This window comes from Phocoena sinus, chromosome 13 (assembly GCF_008692025.1).
Source record: "Phocoena sinus isolate mPhoSin1 chromosome 13, mPhoSin1.pri, whole genome shotgun sequence".
NCBI classification, from domain to species: Eukaryota; Metazoa; Chordata; class Mammalia; order Artiodactyla; family Phocoenidae; genus Phocoena; species Phocoena sinus.
Genome location: NC_045775.1, coordinates 29,333,129 through 29,356,492, shown reverse-complemented (window position 1 = coordinate 29,356,492; position 23,364 = coordinate 29,333,129). Strand labels below are relative to the sequence as shown.

Here is a 23,364-nt window from a genome sequence, read left to right as displayed (position 1 = left end):
TCTGCTTAAGAAAAAAATACAAAATTAGCTATCAAACTAAATATTTATTTAGAATGAGAAAAATTTATAACAAGTAACATTTTCTAAAAAGGTGACAAATATCACAAACATAAAATCCAGAAAAACAACATAATATTATAAAAGAAGTAACTTTCTTTTTTTAAAAATTTATTTTATTGGAGTATAGTTGATTTACAACGTTGTGTTAATTTCTGCTGTACAGCAAAGTGATTCAGTTACACACATATATATTCTTTTTCATATTCTTTTCCACTATGGTTTATTACAGGATATTGAATATACTTCCCTGTGCTATACAGTAGGACCTTGTTGTTTATTCATTCTGTACATAATAGTTTTCATCTGCTAATCCTAAACTCCCAATCCATCCCTCTGCCATCCCTTTCCCCCTTGGCAACCACAAGTCTGTCCTCTGTATCTGTGAGTCTGTTTCTGTTTTGTAGATAAGTTCATTTGTGTCCTATTTTAGATTCCACATATAAGTGATATCATATGATATTTGTCTTTCTCTTTCTGACTTATTTCACTTAGTATGCTAATCTCTAGGTCCATCCATGTTGCTGCAGATGGCATTATTTCATTCTTTTTTATGGCTTAGTAATATTCCATTGTATATATATGCCACGTCTTCTTTATCCATTCATCTATCAGTGGGCATTTAGATTGTTTCCGTGTCTTGGCTACTGTAAATAGTGCTGCTATAAACATAGGGGTGCATGTATCTTTTTGAATTATAGTATTGTCCAGATATATGCCCAGGAGTGGGATTGCTGGATCATATGGCAACTCTATTTTTATTTCTTTGAGGAACCTCCATATTGTTTTCCATAGTGGCTGCACCAATTTACATTCCCACCAACGGTGTAGGAGGGTTCCCCTAAAGAATTACCTTTCTAACACTTCTCTATAATACTTTTCTCTTACATTTTGGCTGTTATTCTTGATTTACCTCTCATTGGACTGCAATTTTGTAACATGATTTCCCACAGACAACAGAAAGAAAATTCAATCTTTTCTCTAACATAATTTATCAATATATTTTCCTTATTATTAGTAAGTAATTTGATCATCCTTCTTTGGTCTTCTGACATTTTTAGAAGGTGTATAAGTACCATATTTCCTTATAGCTGATCTTCAATTAAAGAATTTTATTTCAGAGGACTAAATATTGTTTATTTTATTAGACACTGGAAATGGATCTCTGCTTCCTAGGTCATTTAATGTTATTAAACTCATAAAATCAGTGCCTGCTTCAGGGAGTATTAAAGCAAAGTCTTTAGCTGTGTCGCCCTTTGCTTTGGGGAGACTAATTTGATATCAATTTTAAATGTAGAACAAGCATAGAAACTAATCGATCTTCAAAACAATTCATAGAAACAAATTCCTAGGTAGGACACTGCCCATAATAATAGTGGCTTATCATAGTCTCTTCTTTGTTCAAATACAAGAATCTGTCCATGTGCAACTGTTACTCTTTGTGTTTTATTGGGAGAATTGGAGAGATATTTTCAGTTCTCTGTTGCCTATAACATTTCTCAGGTGCTTATGACAAAGCAAATGGTTTCTGCTGCTTCTTAAATTTTGGCTGTCTTTACTCAATTAGTGAAATCTTCTGAGGAGTGATAGGCTTCAGAATCTTCTGATGTATTATTTTTTCATTCCTATCAACATTTTCCATGAACGTGTACACAAGCATCTCTATTTGGAGGGCTGGAATTGAGCCTTGTGACAAAGCAAACTCGAATAACCAAGGAGAGGAAATGAATAATAATTTTTTTTGACAAATAAAAATGATATATTAGCATTAAACCATGTATTCAGCAAAGGAGGAGGGATCTGTATTTGTCAAATACTAAAGCCCTAAACTTTGAGGTAGGGATGATGGATGCATGTGCTGAACCAAATCATTTAACATCCCACAGCAAAAGGTAACCTTGTCATTTTCACCTGAACTGCATTTTCTTGCAAACTTTCTTTGGTCACAGAGAACCAAAGACACAGAATTGGTGTCTTTGGTCCTCTGTGACTTCCAGTACTTAATACCTTCCAGCCATCATTCTTTTATGATGGGACCAGAGATTTGGTAGATTTTCCCCTGATCTGTGACCCATTTAATCAACTGCACTGCATCCTGACTGCAGCCTGGAATTTTGGAAGACTTTTCATTTAGATGGTCGTCATCTGTACTTCATTCTGTTTCTACTTGGTATTGTCTTTATTTGGTGGTTTAAATGTAGATTAATTATCATTATAGTGGTGCCAGGTGATCTCAGTCGAGGTTGAGTTTGATTGTACTGGATTAGCAAACTCCTTAAGCATTTGTATTTGTATGAGTTGATATTTATCAGGCATTGCTGTTCTTTTTTTGTTTTTTTTTTTCGGTATGCGGGCCTCTCACGGCTGTGGCCTCTCCCATTGTGGAGCACAGGCCCCGGACTCACAGGCTCAGCGACCATGGCTTACGGGCCCAGCCACTCCGCGGCATGTGGGATCCTCCCAGACCGGGGCACGAACATCGGCAGGCGGACTCTCAACCACTGCGCCACCAGGGAAGCCCCCAGGCATTGCTGCTTTTGAAAGAAAATGGGAGGGCTTTGAGCATGGGCTGCAGGGAATGGGAACCATCTCAGAGAGATGAGAATAGAGAGGTTGTCTATGGTGTCTGTCCAGGGTGGTTAGAGCTAAAGTTTTTGAGTGTCATGGTGCTGAAATATGGTATAGGTTGAATTTGGTAGAATACAATGAGGAAAAGTCTCCCTTTCCTCTCCCATCTCAGCCTTTAACATGCTCTGTCCAGTTTCTCCTCCCTACCCCTGACTGACGTCTTGGTCAGATTCTATGGCTTTTCCGTCACTTTCATAAATCAAAACAGTCTCATTTTCAGGTAGAAAAAATCTGACTTAGTGTAAATAACCACTTCCATCTTATATTCATGTCAAAACTTCTCCCCTCCCCTGCTCAGGGTTGACCTGCGAACCAGCAGGGGAAGGGGTTTAGCTTGCCTTTTCACTCCGTCTGCATCACATCCCTTTTTGCTCTGCATACTCCCTTCCTCCTAGGTTGAGGTCTCCTGCTGGAGTCTCCTTAACCCTGCTCATATTTTTTGGTGGAACCTTGTAAGGTGACTTGAGTCTAGCTACCTTCTGGGGTGTCCACTTGGCCCACAAGGGAGAATCATAACACTTGCCCAACAAACAGTGTATGTGTGGCTGCTTCCTCTGCTGCCTTCTCTCTTTGGACCTGTCATCATGGGCCGCTCCTCCAGCCTCCTGTCTACAGAATTCTGCAGGCAAGAGGAATGTCTAGTTTGTAAGTTCTGTTCCAAGAACTCACGATGTCCTACTCTGGGCCCATGGGAGCATTGGGATCTGGGTCCTGCGTCTCAGTAACCATCTGGCTGGAGAGAAGGACACTGCTTACCCTTAGTGCAAGCTCTGCCCACTCTCTGGTTCTTGGAAGCTCTCTCACTTGGCTTGAGTGGGAGTACCCCAACCATATGGGGGAGCAGCTCTGCATCTCAATGACTCTAATCCTTTATACTTTCTAGTCTTCTCTCCTATAGATGAGTAATGGGATACAGGGAAAGGTCTGGCTCTGCTCTTTATTAGTAATTCACCCATTTAACATTCTGTTACTGTTATTTCTAGGAGAGACCAATACTCAGAAGAAGGAACAGAATCATATCTGTCCTGAGCTCAAGAGGAGACTCCCAGAAGCCACTGGTATGACTTGGGGAGGTATATTTGTTTGCTAGGGCTGCCATAACAAAATACCAAAGATTTGGTGGCTTAAACAACAGAAATTTATTTCCTCACAGGTCTGGAGGCTAGAAGTCAAATATCACAGTGTCAGCAGGGTGGTTTCTTCTGAGGTCTCCCTCCTTGGCTTGCAGATGGACACCATCTCACTGTGTCTTCACATAGTCTTTTTTTTTTTTTTTTTTTTTTTTTTTGCGGTATGCGGGCCTCTCACTGTTGTGGCCTCTCCCGTTGCAGAGCACAGGCTCCAGACGCGCAGGCTCAGCGGCCACGGCTCACGGGCCCTGCCATTCCGCGGCATGTGGGATCTTCCCAGACCGGGGCACGAACCTGTGCCCCCTGCATTGGCAGGCGGACTCTCAACCACTGCGCCACCAGAGAAGCCCCACATAGTCTTTTCATTATGCACCCTTTCCTCTTCTCATGAGGACACCAGTCATATTGGATTAGGACCCTACCCCAGCTACCTCATTTGAACTTAATCACCTCTTTAAAGATTTTACCCCCAAACACAGCCCTTCCTTGACTTACAATGGGGTTATATTCTGATAAGCCCATTGTAAGTTGAAAATATTAATTTGAAAATGCATTTAATTCACCTAACTCACCAAACATGATCGCTTAGCCTTAACCTTAAAGATGCTCAGAACACTTATATTAGCCAGCAGTTGGGCAAAATCATCTAACACAGTCTACTTTATAAGAAAGTGTTGGATATCTCGTGTAATTCATTGAATACTGTACTGAAAGTGAAAAACAGAATGATTGTGTGGGTCCAGAATGGGTGTAAGTGTATTGGTTGGTCACACTTGTGATCACGTGGTTGACTGGGAGCTGCTGGGAGCTGCCGCTGCCCATCATCATGAGTGTCAGACCACGTATCGCTAGCTCGGGAAAAGATCAAAATTCAAAATCTGAAGTATGGTTTTGACTGAATGCGTATTGCTTGTGCACCTTTGTAAAGTCTAAAGATCCTAAGCTGAACCATGGCAAGTTGGGGACAGTCTGTGCAGTCATAGTCTGATGTACTAGGGGTTGAGACTTCAACATGAACTTGGGGGGAACACAACTCATTCCATGACAGGAGAAGGCTGAGGCTGGGGTTAGCTGGCTCCTCTGGGTAAAACCCTGAGCATGCTTGTCCTCTCGAATACCGCTCATCTGCTGAGTTTAGGCAGCAGCAGTACTTGGAGTCTTGAGTCACAGAGCGGGAATGACTGAGCTAGTTCCATTGGAACACCCAGTCTGGTGAGACTCAGGATCATTCAGGGTGTACACTCATCCAGTCTTCCAAAGAGCAAATCTGCCCTTCACAAGTACAAAGCTACTCTCTCTTTATGATGTGGAATAAAAGTAACCTTTCTTTCTTTAAAAAACAGCATGGAATTCCCAAGATACCTAGTCTTAACCCTCTGATACAAGATTAGAAACAATTAGCTCACTTCCGAGTCTACCCTAGTCAAATCAAGCAGAAAATTAAGCAATTATGTGTGTGTTTGCTTAAATTATGTAAGAATTATCTTAATAGGCCACTTTACTTTGCTTTTGCAGATCCAAGCCCTATCTGACTTAAGTGGTTTATTTATTTAGATCCAGAACATTTTGATGAGGCTGTTCGGATGCAGCAATACTGGTGTAGCTCCTTAGATGTCAAGACATTTTGACTACTCTTTAAAAAAAAAAAGAAAAGAAAAACCCTGTTAAATTTACAGCTTTAAAAAATTATAATGTAGGGCTTCCCTGGTGGCGCAGTGGTTGAGAGTCCGCCTGCCGATGCAGGGGACACGGGTTCGTGCCCCGGTCTGGGAAGATCCCACATGCCGCGGAGCGGCTGGGCCCGTGAGCCATGGCCGCTGAGCCTGCGCGTCCGAAGCCTGTGCTCCACCAACGGGAGAGGCCACAACAGTGAGAGGCCAGCGTACTGTAAAAAAAAAAAAAAAAAAAAAAAAAAAAAATATATATATATATATATATATATATAATGTAACATGTAGAACAGATATACCCCCCCTCCCAGTCTCAGCCCATCCCAACCCCACTCACAATGAAATTTTCCTTCTCTAAAGATAGCAAAAGAAATGTCAACATCTCTGGAAACAAAATTTCGGAGGGAAAAAGCAAGTCAAAGACAAAGACTCAAGAAAATAAAAGTCCAAAGACAGACACTCCAATTTTAATACTTATTCTTGTAATACCCTCATCGGTCAAATTTTGGAGGACTCCTCCAGCTGATTTCATCGAGTATTGCTGGGTGCTGTGGTTCCCTGTCCTAACACTCTTGAGACTGTGGAAATACCCTTATAAGAAATTTATATTAATATGTATACCAGAAAATAGAACATAATGCACATGATGAACGTAAAATGTGAGACCTGGATCAGACAAAAAGTCTGATTATTTACAGAATCCATTTAGCTCATCCAAATGTGATCCAAGCCTCCTGGTTTCTCTTCAGTTGCAAACTCCTATGAACCGTCTGCATCTATGTCTTACTATATATCTGGAGGAGCCTCTATTAATGCCACCTGGTCCCCTGAATGAATGTGCTGTCAGTCTTCCCCAGTGTCACCTTCTGACAGACTGTTGTTGTGCTTAGTAGAGCTTATTTTTATTTTTTAGTCCCCCACCCCGCCAATTCAATAGGAGGTGGACTTGGTCTGTTTTCTTGAAGGCACCTTTTCCTCTTTTCTTTATTTTTTTTCCTGTGTTGGGCCAGAGAGATTTCCATCTCTACTGAATTTCTCCTCCTTAGAATTAGCCCCTCAAACTCAAGTCTTCAAATGACAACAGTCGATTTTATCAATCTTGCATTACTTTCTAGTGAAGTCAATGTATATAATTGCAGCATAAAATACAGTTTGAATCAAAAAGTAAGATAGAAGAGATAATTAACAAGTTAACAGTCCATCAACAATTACTCCATACAGTGTATGAACTAATTTTAAATGTCTGATTTGAATCCACTTTAAAGAGATCAGATGTTGAATAAGCAGGGCATATCTGTACAGGGCAATTCTAACAATTGATTCAATAAAGCCACTCTGTTTAGAAAAAATTGTGGTTAAATATACATAGCATAAAAATGATCATTTTAACATTTTTAGGTGTTCTGTGAGTTAAGTTCATTTACAATGTGTGCAGTCATCACCACTATCCATCTCTAGAATTTTTTAATCCTCCCAAATGGAAACTCTGTACCCATGAAACACTAATTCCCCCTTTCCCCCTCCTCTCAGCCCCTAGCAACCACCATTCTACTTTCTGACTCCATGATTTTGACTACTCTAGGTACCTTGTATAAGTGCATATGGTATTTATCCTTTTGTGTCTGGCTTCACTTAGCATAATGTCTTCAAGGTTCATCCATGTTGTAGCATGTGTCAGAATTACTTTCCTTTTTAAGGCTGAATAATATTCCATTGCATATATACATATATATATACACACACCCTATTTTGCTTATGCATTCATTTGTCTGTGTACATTTGGGTTGTTTCCATTTTTTTGGCTATAAAGCCACACCTTAAAAAATTTTATAAAGTTAGGTTTACATGCAATAAAATGTACTTGTTTTAAGCTTACTGTTTGATAAATGTGTACACCTACATAGTCACCATTATCATCAAGTCATATAGTTTTTCCATTACTCCAGAAGTTTTCCTTGTGTCCTTTTGCAGTTAATTCTCCTACCCCAAACCATCCCATGACCCGGGCACCAACCATCTGCTTTCTGCCACAGTGGATTAATTTTGAGAATTTTTTAGACCTGAACGATCTTGGTTGGTAATGAGACAAAGAATTCAGAATAGAGGGTTCAGTAAATATGGGCAAGATAGGCTCCGGGAGACAAAGATGCTGAAATACATACAGGGACCCCAGTGACAGAGGTACTGAACTCAGGTTACTTGTGCACAAAAATGTCATCTTAAATGATTAAGGTTAGGACCAACTTTCCTGTGGGAAAGTTAGAGATGAATGCTGATGTGGAAAGACCGAGATCACAATCTTCTGAAGAGAAGAAATAATAGAGAATATACTACATTCCCATTGTTATAGTTCTTTTGTTCATATTTTGTCTTACTCATAGTCCTAAAGGAGGCAAGAATATTCTTCTACAAATTTTAAGAGCCACGTGTAGCCTCTTCCTCTTGTTTGTGGGAGGAAGAGTTTCCACTCCTCGTTCTTTGTTCTATGATAAGATGAATAGTGAGGGCATACAGTACTGACAATCATAGAAAAGAGGGAACAGAGAGGGGTTCACCATCCCAAGATGCCTCCGTGCACAGAATACTGCAAGTCCTCAAAAAAAAAAATTAGATAAAATTTGGCATATTCAACTCTGCATGATCTTAATTTCAGATGAGAAAATTAAGAATATTCCAAAGCAGAGAATTTAGGCAGTTTAGAATGTGCATTGGGTGCTTTCCGTAACAGGATTGTTGAAGGTTAAATTGTTAGAGCTGTCATAATGTTAGATAAATAACCGCTGCTAATAGTTGTTTCCATTAACTTTTTGAGACCAGCATTTGACTCCCCAGAACACAACCAGGTATATACTTGGCACTGTCTTTCTTACTCAGTTATTTTGGTACCTTGTAAGGCTGTGGCCATGGCCAGTCACCTTGGTTCCTTCTCTTGGTGGTGTAGCTCTGTTTCCACAGACCCTTGATCACGTTCTGCCTGATCAAGACTCCGAACTGATCATTAAAATTAAAGATTCATCACTAACAAACTTAGATAATTAGAATTAAATACTCTTTAATAATAAAGCCTATATTGTGATATTTTGATTACTCAAAAGTTTCTTTTTTTTTTTTTTTTAATAGAGGCAAAATGGAAAGAGCCCATCCTTTCCTTTTTTGGAAAACCAGCAACCTCTCCTTAAATTCTCGGTTCAACATATGGATTTCTCAATTCTTCTTACTTTTGTTTTGTCAGCTCTGTTTTTATTTACTTATTTTTAACCTTGTTATTGAATAAACTTAGCCATTAGCTTAGCTTTTCTCAAGAAATTTTCATGTATATACATTCTCATTGTCTTACTCTTGCTTTATAATGCCTTCAGCATTTGCTTGTGTGATACTTTAAGAGCCAGGTATTTTCCGGTCCTGTGTTCAATGGTTTGTTTCTTTCTTTTGCAGTTCTTACATTTTCTGATTAATTAAATGTTTAGGTGGTCTATATGTTGAATAATCTACTTTTCTATTTTTTGTTACTTAAATTTTCACTGTGATATACTATATATGTGCAAAATTTAAATAATGTTGTCAAACAAGAGAAGTAACTTTTTCCATCTTGAATGATTAATCTGAACATAATACCCAAGTGCCATGAAGCTCTCTTTAGAACTTACTCTATATTATCTTTCTAATTTTGAATCAAGTGCTGAAAATTCACTCTATAGGCTAAGTTTTCTTAATACATGAAGTGAGCAAGCATGTTTACATGTGTTCATATTTATCTGCTCTCTAGGAAATAAAAGCCTGAAATAAATAGATTTCGGTGGACAGATTAGTAGAATTAGGTCATGTGAGATACAGTGAAGTGAGGGGACCTCTTCTTAATCAGAAGCCTTTAGGTGTTGATGGAGTGAACTAAACAGGTTGAGACTGGCAGGAAGCGTATGGTTTGGCCTGATCTGTGGCAACGTTAGAAAGCTAGAATTTAGCTGATGGGAAGAAGAGTTGCTGGAAAGTGGGCTAAGGTTGCTGTCAGGAAATTATTAAGTGAGGAGGTTTAGGGAGTAGTGAAACTGTAGGTAATCATTAGTTAAATCCATTTCACCTGTAACTTGCCTTCACCAATCAAGGTCATTTTAATTGTTGTTAAAAAGACTTGCAGGTCCTGTAAGCTGCATGTAGCCTAAACAGTAAGATGTTTGCCCAAGTCGTTTTCCAGGAATTGGTGTCAGGTGTGTCTAGTTCCAGACGAGCTGGTTAAGATTGGGTAGGACCACCCACCCTCCAACTAGGCATGCCTGCGGAGTGACCTTTTGATGTTAGAGGGCTAAAAACTCCACCCTCAGTTTGTGCTAAGTGCCTCCACTTCTGAACCTGCAGAGGCCTGTAGCTTAGTTCCACCTGCACGGATTAACCACACCTTTTTTCAATCAGGCTCCTCAGGCCCCCCACGCCTCAGACTGCCCTACTCCTTTAGTCTTTATCTCATAAATACCCCAAGCCCCTTGTCTTCCTGACGCGGGCTTGAGGCTGGTTCTGTCTCTACTTTGACTGCCTTGTGAATAAACCCTCTGTTTCCTGGCATTTCAGTGCTTTTGCTTGCTGCTGGTCAGGCAAAATGAACCTGGTTCTGTAACAAATGTAACTGGGAGCTGGATTTTCTAAAAAAAAAAAAAAGCAGTTTGACTGGAGGACCAAAAGGACTAAAGGAAAGAGCAGGCATAAGGAATTGAGGCCGCAACCGGGTGGAATACAGACTCCTGCTGGATGTCCTTGAAGCTGTGGAGCTCTCTGCAGCCCTCAGGTACCCCATGAGGAGAGGTGTGTGGAAGGCTTTGAAGTACTGCTACTTTATAATTTAACCTGGTTATGAATGTTTTACCATTTAAACTTTTCTGTTGTTCCTTTTTCATGTTTACAGTCATTATTTAAAATCTACAGAAGCACCAATTAACATTTTATTCCATACTATAGTTTCTTTCTAGTCTCATTGCTCTTTCCCCATAAAGGAGCAGTTTTCTCCTAGGCACGTTTTTGGGGAGCACTTTTATAGATTGTGTTGAATGCCAAGATTACTATAGGTGTGCTAATATAAATAAGAAAAGTGATTCAAATCTTGTTTTTGCAATGGGGTATTCAAAGGGTCTGCGTGATACCAGGTGCTTTGCATTTAATTAAAAGTAAAAAGCCTCCTATGTGGAAAATTTGACTAAAATAAAATTCTGAGACCACTAAAGCTAACCCAATAGCAATTTATTTGCAGGCATATGAAAAATTTGATAGTTGTTACATTTGGGTGGGAAGAGTAAGTAATTTTGATTTCCACTAACAAACATACACATGCCACACAGGTAAATGGAAATACAGGTCAAGAAAAAAAATTATTTTTTGCCTTAGCTATGTACATAATTAGAAGAGTTTGAGTCAATTCCATAGTTTCTCATGACTCTAGCCCAATATCTAGAGAAAAATAGATCTTTGATACATTTAGAGTATCACTTTTGAGTAATATTCAAATAGGTGAATGTCAGCTGAGCTAATGTTTTCTCATCAACCCCAAAGCTATTAACCATTGAGTAATTAGTTCTAGCTCTTGGCTTGGTAGAGCTCAACATCTCCTCCCTTCATGGTTTCAAAGGAAATGGGAAGGTAATGATATTGCCTTTAAAGTAATTATCAACAGTTCCTTAGGCTTGATTTATAGAAGTATCTTGTTAAATATGGGACAAATCGTTGAAATACGAGACAAAATTCATCAGAATGGTAAATAGGAAATTTTGGTATTAACATGTATTCTTTTTAAAAATTAATTAATTAATTAATTAATTTATTTTTGGCTGTGTTGGGTCTTCATTTCTGTGTGAGGGCTTTCTCTAGTTGTGGCAAGTGGGGGCCACTCTTCCTCGCGGTGTGCGGGCCTCTCTTGATGCAGAGCACAAGCTCCAGACGCGCAGGCTCAGTAGCTGTGGCTCACAGGCCTAGTTGCTCTGCAGCATGTGGGATATTCCCAGACCAGGGCTCGAACCCGTGTCCCCTGCATTAGCAGGCAGATTCTCAACGACTGCGGCACCAGGGAAGCCCCTAACGTGTATTCTTGAGGATAGGTTTCCACGTTGTCAAGACATGGACAGAACATACTGGGAAAATCTTATTTTCTATTATTAACTTCGTATTTATTTTTCAGAATAGGAATTCATCTTTTATGACCCAACTATGTTCTGATTCCTAAAGGAAGTATTTGATTACTGCAGTCCAAAGATACTGCTTCTATCAGTTGCCTCTACATATTCACACTCCCTTAGAATTATATCTTTTCCCCTAATTTTTTTCTGATGGTAAAATACACATAACATAAAATTACCATCTTAACCATATTTAAGTGTACAGTTTAGTGGTATTAAGTACATTTATATTCTTGAGTAACCATCTCCAATGCTCTTCATCTTGCAAAACAAATTCAATACACGTTAAACAGTAACTCTCTACTCCCAGTTATACTTTTTGGTATAAACGCTTTCCAGTTTTATCGCTCTAACTGCATTGTAAGCCCGTTGCAGGGAGCAGTCATATATTAGTTATAAAACATACACATTTGGTACTTACTGTCAGGCACTGTTCCAAGTGCTTTGCAAATATTAACTCGCATAATTGTTCATCTTTGTATGTTGCAGAGGGTCTAGCATGTGCTTTACACGTGGGAGACATAAAATATTTGTGGAATGAATTTTGGTACCATTTAAGCATTTCCAAGTGACAATGGCTGTTTTTCTGGTTGTAAAGTTACCAAAGGAGCCAGGTTACTTTGGGGAAATGATTTGGGGAGTAATCTGACACCGAGTGCAAGTTTAAAGAAGTCCTTTATTTTAGCCACATTTAGGCCAGGTTCCCACTAAGGAAATCTTAGAGTAAAGCTATTCCTGAATGATAGACTATAGGAAGTGACTCAACGCAGTTAAAGTTTTCCTTTCTACCGGGACCAGCTCTCAACTCAAAGAAGACTCAGGAGAAGGGAAGACCCCGGGGCTGCGAGGCCCCGGACAGGTCCAAGCCTCCGCCGGAGGTAGGGGGGTGGGGCCTCGGGCGTGGCGGTGCTTCGGGGGCGGTGCGGAGCTTCGGGGGCGGGGCCAGACTGCGGGGCTGGGGCGGGCTGGGGCGGGCTGGGGCGGGCTGGGGCGGGCTGGGGCGGGCTGGGGCGGGCTGGGGCGGGCTGGGGCGGGCTGGGGCGGGCTGGGGCGGGGCGCGCGACTGCACCAGGCGGCGATGGCGGCGGACGGGGACTGGCAGGATTTCTATGAGTTCCAGGAGCCGGCCCTGAGCCTCCAGGACCAGGAGAACTGTAACGCGAGCCCCGAGGCCGAAGCAGGGCCGGGCGGGGGAGGCGACGGTTTCCCAGCGCTGGCCTGCAGCCTGGAGGAAAAGCTGAGCCTGTGTTTCCGTCCCTCCGGTCCGGGTGCCGAGCCCCCCAGGGCGGCCGTGCGGCCCATCACCGAGTGCAGCCTCCTGCAGGGGGACGAGTGAGTGCGGGTCGCGGGCGGGAGCCTCCTCTGCCCCTTGTCCAGCCCCTCGCCCTGCCCGCCGGCTCTCAGTCAGCAGCCGCGGCGGGACTCTGGCCGCAGGCTCCTCCCCGCACCCTCCTTCCGCCTCCATCAACTCCGGGGTCCCGCCCCTCCGTGTTCTCCTATATCCTTCCTTGGGGCTTTAGGCCTTTGCGCCCCTGGCGATTTAAATCCCCTGCTCCCCTGGCCCCCAGCGAGCCCTTAAACGTCCTCCTCCTTCCTAGAAACCAATCCCTGTTTAGTTTGGAGCGGAGTCTTGTACAGAGCCCCGTAGTTAGAGATAGTATCTCCTCGGGGACATGTGTAGACATTCATTCATTCAACCAGCATTTTTTAAGCGCCTGCTACGTGCCAGAGGCTGCTTCTCACTGGGAATACCAAGATGACTGGACATTACCCCTCTCAAGCAGAGGGCAATCTAGGGTGGGAGCTAGATTTGTAAACAAACATTTGTATGAGTGTGACAAACGCTCTAATGGATATATGTACAAAATATAGAGGGAGAGGGGGAGAGTCAGGAAGGACTTCATAGGGAAAGAAGTGTGAAAACGACCCTGATGGTTGAGTGGGAGTTTGCCTGGCAGGTGAAAAAAGTCTAGCATTCTAGCTCAGGGATATAGCACATGCAAAGGTACCGACGTTGCAGCAGCGTTTTTGCCACGGGAATTTATTGGCTCCATCTGAGAGCCCAGGTTGAGTGTGAGTTCCCACAGAGGCAAAAGCTCTGGTTATTAATAGCAAGGATCTCCTAGTCTGGTAGGGAGACCAGTGCATAAACAGGTAATTATTACAGAATCATCTAAGTGCAATGATAGGAAATTCGCAGGGCTTTATGAGAGCTAGGGGAATGGAGGGACAGAGGTTATTTAACTGCCCAGAAACCCAGTTATAATTTGGTTAGATAAGGGCTGTAATTATGTACCATAGTTTTACTCCAGAAGATACAGAAAGGAATGATGAGAGTGAGGGAATTTGACAATATTGTAATGTAGGGGGAGAGGAGCCCTGGAGAGGCTGAGGGTGAAATTATGGAGTAAACACTGAGGTTGTGGGTAGGGGTGAGTTTTCAGAGCATTGAAGGGATGGAGAGGTCAGGGAAGAATTCTTGAGAGAAGGATTCATGGGCATAGAAAGGGGCTTGTCAGTTTCCTCTGTGAATCAGAAGATTTATTAGGAAGAGGGGGTTGGGAATGGGGGCCTGTAAACATAGCAGTGGTTCAGGCCCAGTTATGCTTGGAGACCATATCTTTTCATTGCTGCCTCTGTACAGTGTTCTGCCCAGGCATAAAAGGAAACGTTTTTGATTGGATATTATACACACAGATATGCATGCAATCAGTGGCAAAAGGTGACATTTTAAACAGTCTATTCCCAAAGAGAAGGTAGTGTTATACATAGATTCATATACTTGGAATCACTAGACTCAGGACATTCTCTGGATTTTAAAATTATATTTATTATATATTTGGGTTTATCAAGAATAACTTCTCAAAACATATTAGTGGTTTGTACACAGATAAGATTCCTTATTTTTGCATCACCTGTACTGTCTGAAAAGTAGTGTATTTTAGCCTTTGCTTAAATCTTCAGTTGATATAAAACTTAAAAGTTTTGTCACTCTTGATAATGGTTTATAGATAGTAGATGTTATGTTGGTGGTACAGCATGTCCCTTGATTTGGGAATGCATAAGAAATCTCTGTCTCTCTTTTCTGAGCTGGGGTTGCTCACCACTCTCATTGTCCCTATTCTATTGCATAAGTCTGCTCTCCATTGCTTGATAGAGTCCATTCCTGTTTCTTTGACTAGAGACAGCTGAGAATTCTTTCACCCAGATAGTGCCTTGCCTTAGGGCACTTTATTTCGCTTCTGAGTCCCGGTTTTAGTTTTGGTTAAATACAGATTGTGCTTATCTGCTAAAGTTTTACTTTAGAAGGGTCTGGTGTGGGATTCAATGTCAGCAGCACTTTGACCTTTGGAAAAGAGCTGCCCTGCTAGTTGTTTATGACTGGCTGTAATACTTTATGATAAGGACGAAGGCAGTTCATGTCTTGACTGGAGAATTCTACAAATCTTTCAGTTAACTCGGCCCTATGTCCTTCCAGCCACAAATGTTCTGGCCCTGGTGAAGATAGAGGACTGTGAATTGTGCTTCATTTTCTTGGTAGATCAAATTCACCCACAGTCAGTTCTATATGAAATCTTCCACTCCACTTGTCCTTTTATTATAGCCTCATTTAAGAAGGAGCAAACAAGCAGACAAAACAAACCTCAAAAACTCTGGACTGTTTTCACCTACTAGAATATGCTAGTAGTTCCTACCCAGGGTTAGATACATGGTCAGTTATTCAGTACCCAGGAAGATGTGGGCCAGAAACCCAGCAAGTTTAGCATCCAGAAGTGTTGTTTCCAATTTGAGCATACTGGCATTAGAGGAGATGATTCCTGCAGAGAGGAGGATAGGAATGAACCATGCATATGGGAGATTTTCTGGGTAAATGAGCCAGTTTTCTAGAGCTTTTTGGGTTCACATTTTCATTGCGGCTAATGTGCATTCCAAAGCCAAACATCATCTTGGGATTTTTGGCAGTTGTGGTCACATTGCTTCTTCTCTTTAGCACCAAATCCCAATTCATTAAATCAGTATGTTGTTTCTCTATTTTAAAGCTTGCATTCTTATTTTTATGTCCCTGGTGGTCTTGTTTTTGTATCCTAGTATCTTACATGCTTGGAAAAAAGACCCATCCAATTTTTTAGTGGCCTAGTCACAATTGGATACCTGTTATAAATGTTAGGGTGGGGTTTTTTTTGTTGTTTTTTTCTTTATGACTTCTATGTGAGTATCTCTGGCCATTAAGTAGCTTATATGTGTAGTGTTTAACTTTACTTACCCTAATTAAATTTCATCTCATTTATATTTCTGAACTCATGTTTTTCATATAATGTCATTTAACAAAAATACTGGTTAATATTTTGGGGCTGAAATGAATTTTGGTCATGAAATTGGAGTCTGCAGTCCTTTTTCCTTTGTGGTTTGGGACTTTTCTCAATACAACTCATTTGAATTAATGCTTAGAGTAACAGAGCTGGAAGGAATGTCTGCTATTCTTGTCCAAGCTTCTCGTTTTAAAAAGTCCAGCTAATACCTACAGAGGTTAAGGGACACAGTCAAAGACACATTGAGGATGAATGTAGACAAGTCTGTTTTCTGAATTTAGTCAAGTACCCTTTTCATTTTACCCTGTTGCCTCCCCAAAATGCTGTTTGATAATAAGGAAGGGTAACTGCACTGGGTATAATCTGCATTTTATTGTGAACTCCCTTTCTTTCCCTTTTCATCTTATCTTAGTCTTAGCCTATTATAAATTAGATATTAAACCCTAGTCTCACATTGAGACTGAATTCTTTCTCCAGAAAATTCTTTCTTTTTGGTTAGAGAGAGATTATTCATTCTATGAAATAGTCTATATGTTCGGAAGTTACAAGAGAAAAATAAGTATAAAGCACAGTGTATTTACTACTTCTTTTGGCTTGAGAAACATTATTTAACCTTCCTGTGCTTTAGTTTCTGTCCGTCAAATGGGGATAATAACTGTTCTTCATAATACTGTTTTTGAGGATTAAATGAGTTAATGTATGCAAATTGCTTAGAATGTATGTAAATTGCTTACTTAGAGCCTGGCACACGATACAGTGGAAATGTCAGCTCTCTACTCTGTGAGAGTTTTCTGGAAATGTCAGCGCTCAACTTTGTGAAAGTTTTCTGGAAATGTCAGCTCTCAACTTTGTGAGAGTTTTCTATGTCCTGTCACCTTCCCTCAGGACTTCTTGTCAGGCCCAATGACAGGATTTTTCTTTTGTCTTATTCTGGAGCCTCTACTTTTTTTTTTTTTCTTTGCGATACGCGGGCCTCTCACTGTTGCGGCCTCTCCCGTTGCGGAGCACAGGCTCTGGATGCGCAGGCTCAGCGGCCATGGCCCACAGGCCCAGCCGCTCCGCGGCATGTGGGATCTTCCCGGACCGGGGCACGAACCCGTGTCCCCTGCATCGGCAGGCGGACTCTCAACCACTGCGCCACCAGGGAAGCCCTGGAGCCTCTCCTTTGTTGATGCTTTTCTGAGAAACAATAGCCTCCTGTTTCTTTGCTCTGATGCTTTTTGTTCTCTCTTTCACTGTAGTACTAGGTATCTGTTTAATAATGACTTACAGAATGTTAACTTTCACTGATTGTAGTTTTCTTCTTTTTAAGGATTTGGAATGCCCTGACAGATAATTACGGAAATGTAATGCCTGTAGACTGGAAGTCATCCCATACTAGGACCTTGCATTTGCTTACTCTGAACCTCTCAGAAAAAAGGGTAAGTTAGGAATTGCATCAGTAGTTTCTGAATAACTGATTCTCATAATGGAACTAAAAAGTAGCATTTCTGTTTAACCACAATTGGTTGAGTTGCTTCTTATTTCCAAGCTTATGGCAATTGGAGTGGCCCTCTTTTGCCATCTCGGTTCTGCTACTGTCAGCTTGCTAGCACTTCCCTCCAATTCTTCCCCAGCACACACTCAACTTTTTTATGTTTAGGTAAATTTTCATCACCTATGAACAGCAACGATCAGCATTTTTTCCCAGCTTAAATAACAATTTTGATGTGCTGAGAACAGTCAGTTAGCCTTTGATTTAATATATAGAGGGTACTGGAATATCTACAGAGAGTTAACTTTCTGATGAATTTAATGACTTGCTAGATGTGACATATCGTCTGAAGATTGTGTTTTTCTGTGAACATTGGGGAACCTTTAAAAGATTTCAGTTCTTGGCTTTTTAATGTGTTCTTGGCTAACTGTTGGAGGCTGCTATATGTGTCTTGGAACTGAAAGTGAAGACACCTTGAGTAAGAAGTGTGAGCACAGGTGATAGTACAACAAGGCAGACAGAAAAACGAAGAGAATTGCTTTAAGTGGAAAATCACAGTGTGGTTTAAAACTGATGAGAAACGAGGCCAAATGGAAGTTTCAGGGCCTGACTCTTTAAATTCTTTGTCAAATAGCAGTGTAAGCTCATGCCAGGTCCTTTAGCATGCTCTGTATTTCATTAAGTGTATTTGTGCAATTACTGGGAGTATAATGCAGTAGGGCTGTGAGTATTTTAAATCATTTTCTGAAATGATTTTCTTAAAAATGTGATTCAGAAAAGCTTGCTCCCTACTATTTTCTCGTAAAATATATAATTCTGACTATATTCCTTTGTATTCTAGTAGATATAGGATTTGTTCCAATTATTAATCCCCTTAAGCTGTTTTGCAGGCTGACCTGACATACATTTAGGGAAAGGAATAAAACAAAATATTTTATGATCTGTCTTCTGTTTATTTGCATCTCAGCTATCATTCTGGGCTTAGTTCAAGTTTCCCTTCCTCTCTGAAGCTTCCTATTACTGTTTTAGCCTTTGCTGATCTCATGGAATTATATAATTTTAGAGTTGGAAGGGACTTTAAAGGACACTTAATCCAGTCTCTCATTTGGGGGGAATTCCCATCTACAGCGTCTCTGACAGATGGTCATTTTGCCATGGCCTCAATCCTGACACGGAAGGAAAATGCACTCCTCTCTGTGGGAATCGGTTACGCTTGTTGGGGTGTGAAAATCGTAAAGGACTTATCTGTCCCACAGAATTTAGCCCCCTAGTCTCCTGCGAGCTGGTCCTCACAATGCTTTGTCCGTGTCTCAAACCATTATTGTGTTCTCTTATTATATATCTGGGTCTGTCATTAGATTGTAACCTCCTGGTAGGTATCTTTGTATTTGTCTTTCAGTAACCACCACTGTGCCTGGCACATACTGATTACTAAAACAAGTGTTTGTTGAGTGAACAAATGAATAATCTCATCAGTGAGGCTATATAAGTTCAGATACCATGGTGGAAAGTGTTTTAAAAATGTTTTCTATATTATTTAACATAGTGTTGAATCCACAATAGCCAGTCAATGAGTACTTTTTTGTTTGACATATTAAAAAATAGTAGAGAAGAGATCTTTTCATAGTTTCAAAGGGAAGTACATTAGTAGCATGAATGGAACACTCTAATCCAGTTTCAATGAAGATTGTTATTTGGTTACCTCTGGGGACGTCACTCCCTTTATCTGCCTTTTGACTGTTTTCAATGCTAGAACAATGGCATAGCCAAGGGTAGTGATTAGTAATGATGTGGAGTTTAGTACTAGTACTGGTTGTGAAACCCTTACCTGGAAAACTCAGCAAGTTAAAATGGACAAGTGATCATCTAACATCTGTCTGTCTTGACATGACTACCCAGGTGATGAATACAACTGAGATGAGAAGTCTAGTCCTCAGGAATGAATAGCACACATTAAGTTCCTGAAGAACAAGGTACGATGTAAGAAGCAACCATGTTATTAGGTAGCATATAATTAATGTTTTTTGGGTTTTTTTGCGGTACGCGGGCCTCTCACTGTCGTGACCTCTCCCGTTGCGGAGCACAAGCTCCAGACGCGCAGGCTCAGCGGCCACGGCTCACGGGCCCAGCCGCTCCATGGCATGTGGGATCTTCCCGGACCGGGGCACAAACGTGTGTCCCCTGCATCGGCAGGCGGACTCTCAACCACTGTGCCACCAGGGAAGCCCCAGAAGCATTCTTTAGATTATTCCAGTTGTATAACAGTGTCTATATGAAATTTTTTTTTTAATTTATTTTATTACTTTTTTTTTTTTTTTGGCAGTGTTGGGTTTTCGTTGCTGCGCGCAGGCTTTCTCTAGTTGAGGCAAGTGCGGGCTACTCTTCGTTGTGACGCGCAGGCTTCTCATTGCGGTGGCTTCTCTCATTGCAGAGCAAGGGCTCTAGGAGCACGGGCTTCAGTGGTTGTAGCGCATGGGTTCAGTAGTTGTGGCTCACAGGCTCTAGAGCGCAGGCTCAGTAGTTGTGGCGCACGGGCTTAGTAGCTCCATGGCATGTGGGATCTTCCCGGACCAGGTCTCGAACCCTTGTCCCCTGCATTGGCAGGCGGATTCTTAACCATTGCGTCACTGGGGAATTCCCCTATATGAAATTTTTGACAAAAGGGGAAGAGGTTTCTTTTTGGTTAGGATGAGAAAAACAGGAAACCATAGATCCCTAGATTTGTTTTTAATTTTTTTTCATTGATGTTTAAGATGGCACACTTCTAAATTTGATGGGTCTTTTCTAGAGTAAGGCAACTGGTACATTCCAAGTTCTTACATGGGTACATTTTTTCCATTTGAGGCAGCTTCAGTTTTATAGAGGGAAACAGAACCATGGCTCTGTATCTAAACCTGGCATAGGAAGGAGTGATGGAAATGCTTGGCAAAGAGGCACATTGATGCCGAATGGGAGCGTGAATGATGATACCCATGACAGCCAAGGTTAGTTTTCAAAGCCCGAAAGGGATTCCAGCCCTTAGCATATGCCATCTCTGTGGGGAATGGGCTTGGCTCCCTCTCTGGAAAGATGGTCTGGGATCATTATTTCTGTTGTCATGGAAATTTATTCTAATGGCTTATTGGTATCACTCATGTGTTTTGGCAATAGCTGTAAACCTGTTCTAAATCCAGTGCCATTCTTGATCATGCTTATGTGATAGAATGCTTCTAAATCATTTTGCCTTAGGAACATCTCCTGTGCTCTGTTTTTCCTTCTATCATGAGGATTTCTTCAGGGACAGGGACTTTGTTTAATGCACCTTTTTATCTTCAAGAGTAGAAACAGAAGATAATACTGGCTTCCTTAGGAGTAATTTTAAAATTAAAACTTTCACTTGTCTATAAGGGGGAAAAATAAGACAAAACTATGGTCCTCAAGTCACAACATAGAGTTGTGATTTTGGGGGAGGGTGTTGAAGTTTTAGGATCAGTGAATGTAATTGTTAGGTACTCTACATCATCGTACACCCTCGTGTGGCACTTTTCATCTCCACTTCTACTATCTTGAAATCAAACATCCTCTCTCATCAAGAGCCACATCTCTTGACCTTTCTCCTTTCTTATTAACAGGATAACTGTCTAGTTTAAAAAAGTGAACTAAAGCTATAGGACTTAACATGAAAAAGCAGCCTCTGCCCTACTTACCTCATAATCCTTGACTTCCATTTACCAGAGGCAACTGCTTTCAACTACTTCAACTTTTCTTCCAGCAGATAACATTCTCCTATCATTTTACTTGATTTTATTCAACTTTAGACTTTATTCATTTACTTTCTACCCAGAGGATGAGGGTTTAGCACTCTCAAAGTCTTCCCTCTAGCCCTCCAACCACAACCCTCACAAAAACTTTTGCTTCCCTCATCTTCCCAATATAATTATATCAAAATTTTTGGTTATATTAACCTTCATAATTCATATTGACCTTTCTTTTAAAAATTTATTTATTTATTTTTGGCTGCGTTGGGTCTTTGTTGCTGCACGCGGGCTTTCTCTAGTTGCGGCAAGTGGGGGCTACTCTTCGTTGCGGTGTGCGGGCTTCTTGTTGCGGTGGCTTCTCTTTATTGTGGAGCATGGGCTCTAGGCACACGGGCTTCAGTGGTTGTGGCACAAGGGCTCAGTAGTTGTGGTACATGGGCTTAGCTGCTCTGCAGCATGTGGGATCTTCCTGGACCAGGGCTTGAACCCGTGTCCCTTGCATTGGCAGGTGTATTCTTAACCACTGAGCCACCAGGGAAGCTCTATATTGACTATATAAATGTTCACATTTAAGTACATTTTATGATTGCGTATCCTCTTTTTTTTTGTTAAGGTAGTAATAATTGCCTTTTTGTGGTTGATTTAGGTTATCATTAGCTCACTAATTCAACCTCAACAGAGCCATAAAAGTCATTTTAGTAAGTGAAACACACTAGGTAATCTGTCAGGCTTTCTTTCTCTTTTTCTTTCATGCTTCTCTTGATTCCTTCTGCAGTAACAATTCTAATCTGAACTGGCTACTCTCTAGTTTAGCTCCACAGTCATCATTCTGGGATCTTTAGTTCACTGTCATTATAAGAATTCCCTTCACCTCTTTCTTGTGTTAGATCCTATGTCTGCTTCCTTTTTTGGTTTTCCTCCTGGTTTTAATGGAACATACTCTGCATGGTTTTCTGAGAAAGGGTACCTGAGAAGTAAATTCGTTGAGAAATTGAATGTCTGAAAATCTCTTTATTCTAACCCCCTACCGAATTGTTAGTTTAGCTGGATATAGGATTCTAGGGTGGAATTTATTGAAACATGGAAATTGCATTGATTTTTTAATTCTCTGTTGTTGCTGTTGAGAATTCAAATGACGTGTTGATTTCTGATACTTTTAATGTGTTGTTTTTTTCTCTCTGGAAGCTTTTAGGGTTTTTTTTCTTCCCCCACACAGCTTTTTGAAATTTCATATGTTGAAGGCCATGTCCAGGCCTTTCCTAGCCTGATGGTGCAGTGAGAAATCAAATGTGGGGGCGTGTCATCCCCGTGGTGCAGCATGGCATTGCAGTATGTGGTAGCAGATAGAGCTGGAGTGCTGATGTGGCTCCTCCCCCAGCCTAATGTTATGAAAGGCAGCACGTCAGTGTTTTTCTTTGCACTTCTCACCTGCAGGTTTCTTATTCTGTGGGGTGTATTCACCATTAAACTTCAGACCTGTGAGGAGCTAGGGAGGCAGTAGGGACCTACATCCATCCAACTGTATCTTCAATTTTTATATATATCCTCTGTACTGGTAAATAATTTTCCCAGGTAAAATATATATTTTTAAAATTATGTACTCTCTGCTAGAACTACACGGTTGCTTCTTACATAGTTCCTAGTTGCCCATTTGTTCTTTGGGAACTCAGTGTGCCACTCCTTCTGATGAACAGAGTTCTAATTTGTTCTTTTCATCGTCTGAATGGTCACGTCATGATGGATAGATGATCACTTGTCCATTTTAATCTGGGTTTTCTAGGTCAGGCCTTTATAGTTAGTAAAGGTGAGGTCATTATTATAGGGGCTGTTGATATTCATGTGGGCAGGTTAAGAGACACCGTATGAGGTAGACATGGTGCAATACCCTGGTGGTGGCAACAGCAAGCAGCGCTTTAGCACCCTTAGGCATGAAGAGAGGTAAGGAGAGGGAGAAGTTACCAGAACCTGGGGAGAGTAGCTATGGGGGAGAGGTCAGCTTGACAGGAGCTGCAGCCTTTGGAATCTGGTAGGGAGGGAGACAGCAGAATGAATGCCCAGCCCTTCCCCTCCTGCCTTCCAGTCTCCTGCTAGTGTCTACCAGTGTGTTAACCCACCTGGAAGCCAGAAGCCAAGGGCATCCTTTGATGTAGCCCATAAAGGTCAGCCTCCGGGGGCACGACTGGGGAGAGAAACGGTAGTAAGG

The 23,364-nt window shown here is 41.2% G+C and overlaps 1 protein-coding gene across 6 annotated transcripts in view; it reads left to right on the top strand.

Annotated features, from left to right (window-relative positions):
- Nucleotides 1–12,682: 12,682 nt before the first annotated feature.
- The window catches only part of FEZ2 (fasciculation and elongation protein zeta 2), a 46,557-nt gene continuing 35,875 nt past the window's right edge, over nt 12,683–23,364 (top strand). For 5 of the 6 annotated variants that reach the window (XR_004352743.1, XR_004352742.1, XR_004352741.1 and 2 more), the window contains exons 1-2: nt 12,683–12,972; nt 17,263–17,371. Coding sequence is in view for 2 of the 6 variants with exons in the window: in XM_032652484.1 (XP_032508375.1) it covers nt 12,719–12,972; nt 17,263–17,371 (363 nt within the window). In the remaining 4 variants the exon portion in view is untranslated. The remainder of the gene's footprint in view (nt 12,973–17,262; nt 17,372–23,364) is intronic. The other variant, XM_032652483.1, reaches the window with a different exon arrangement.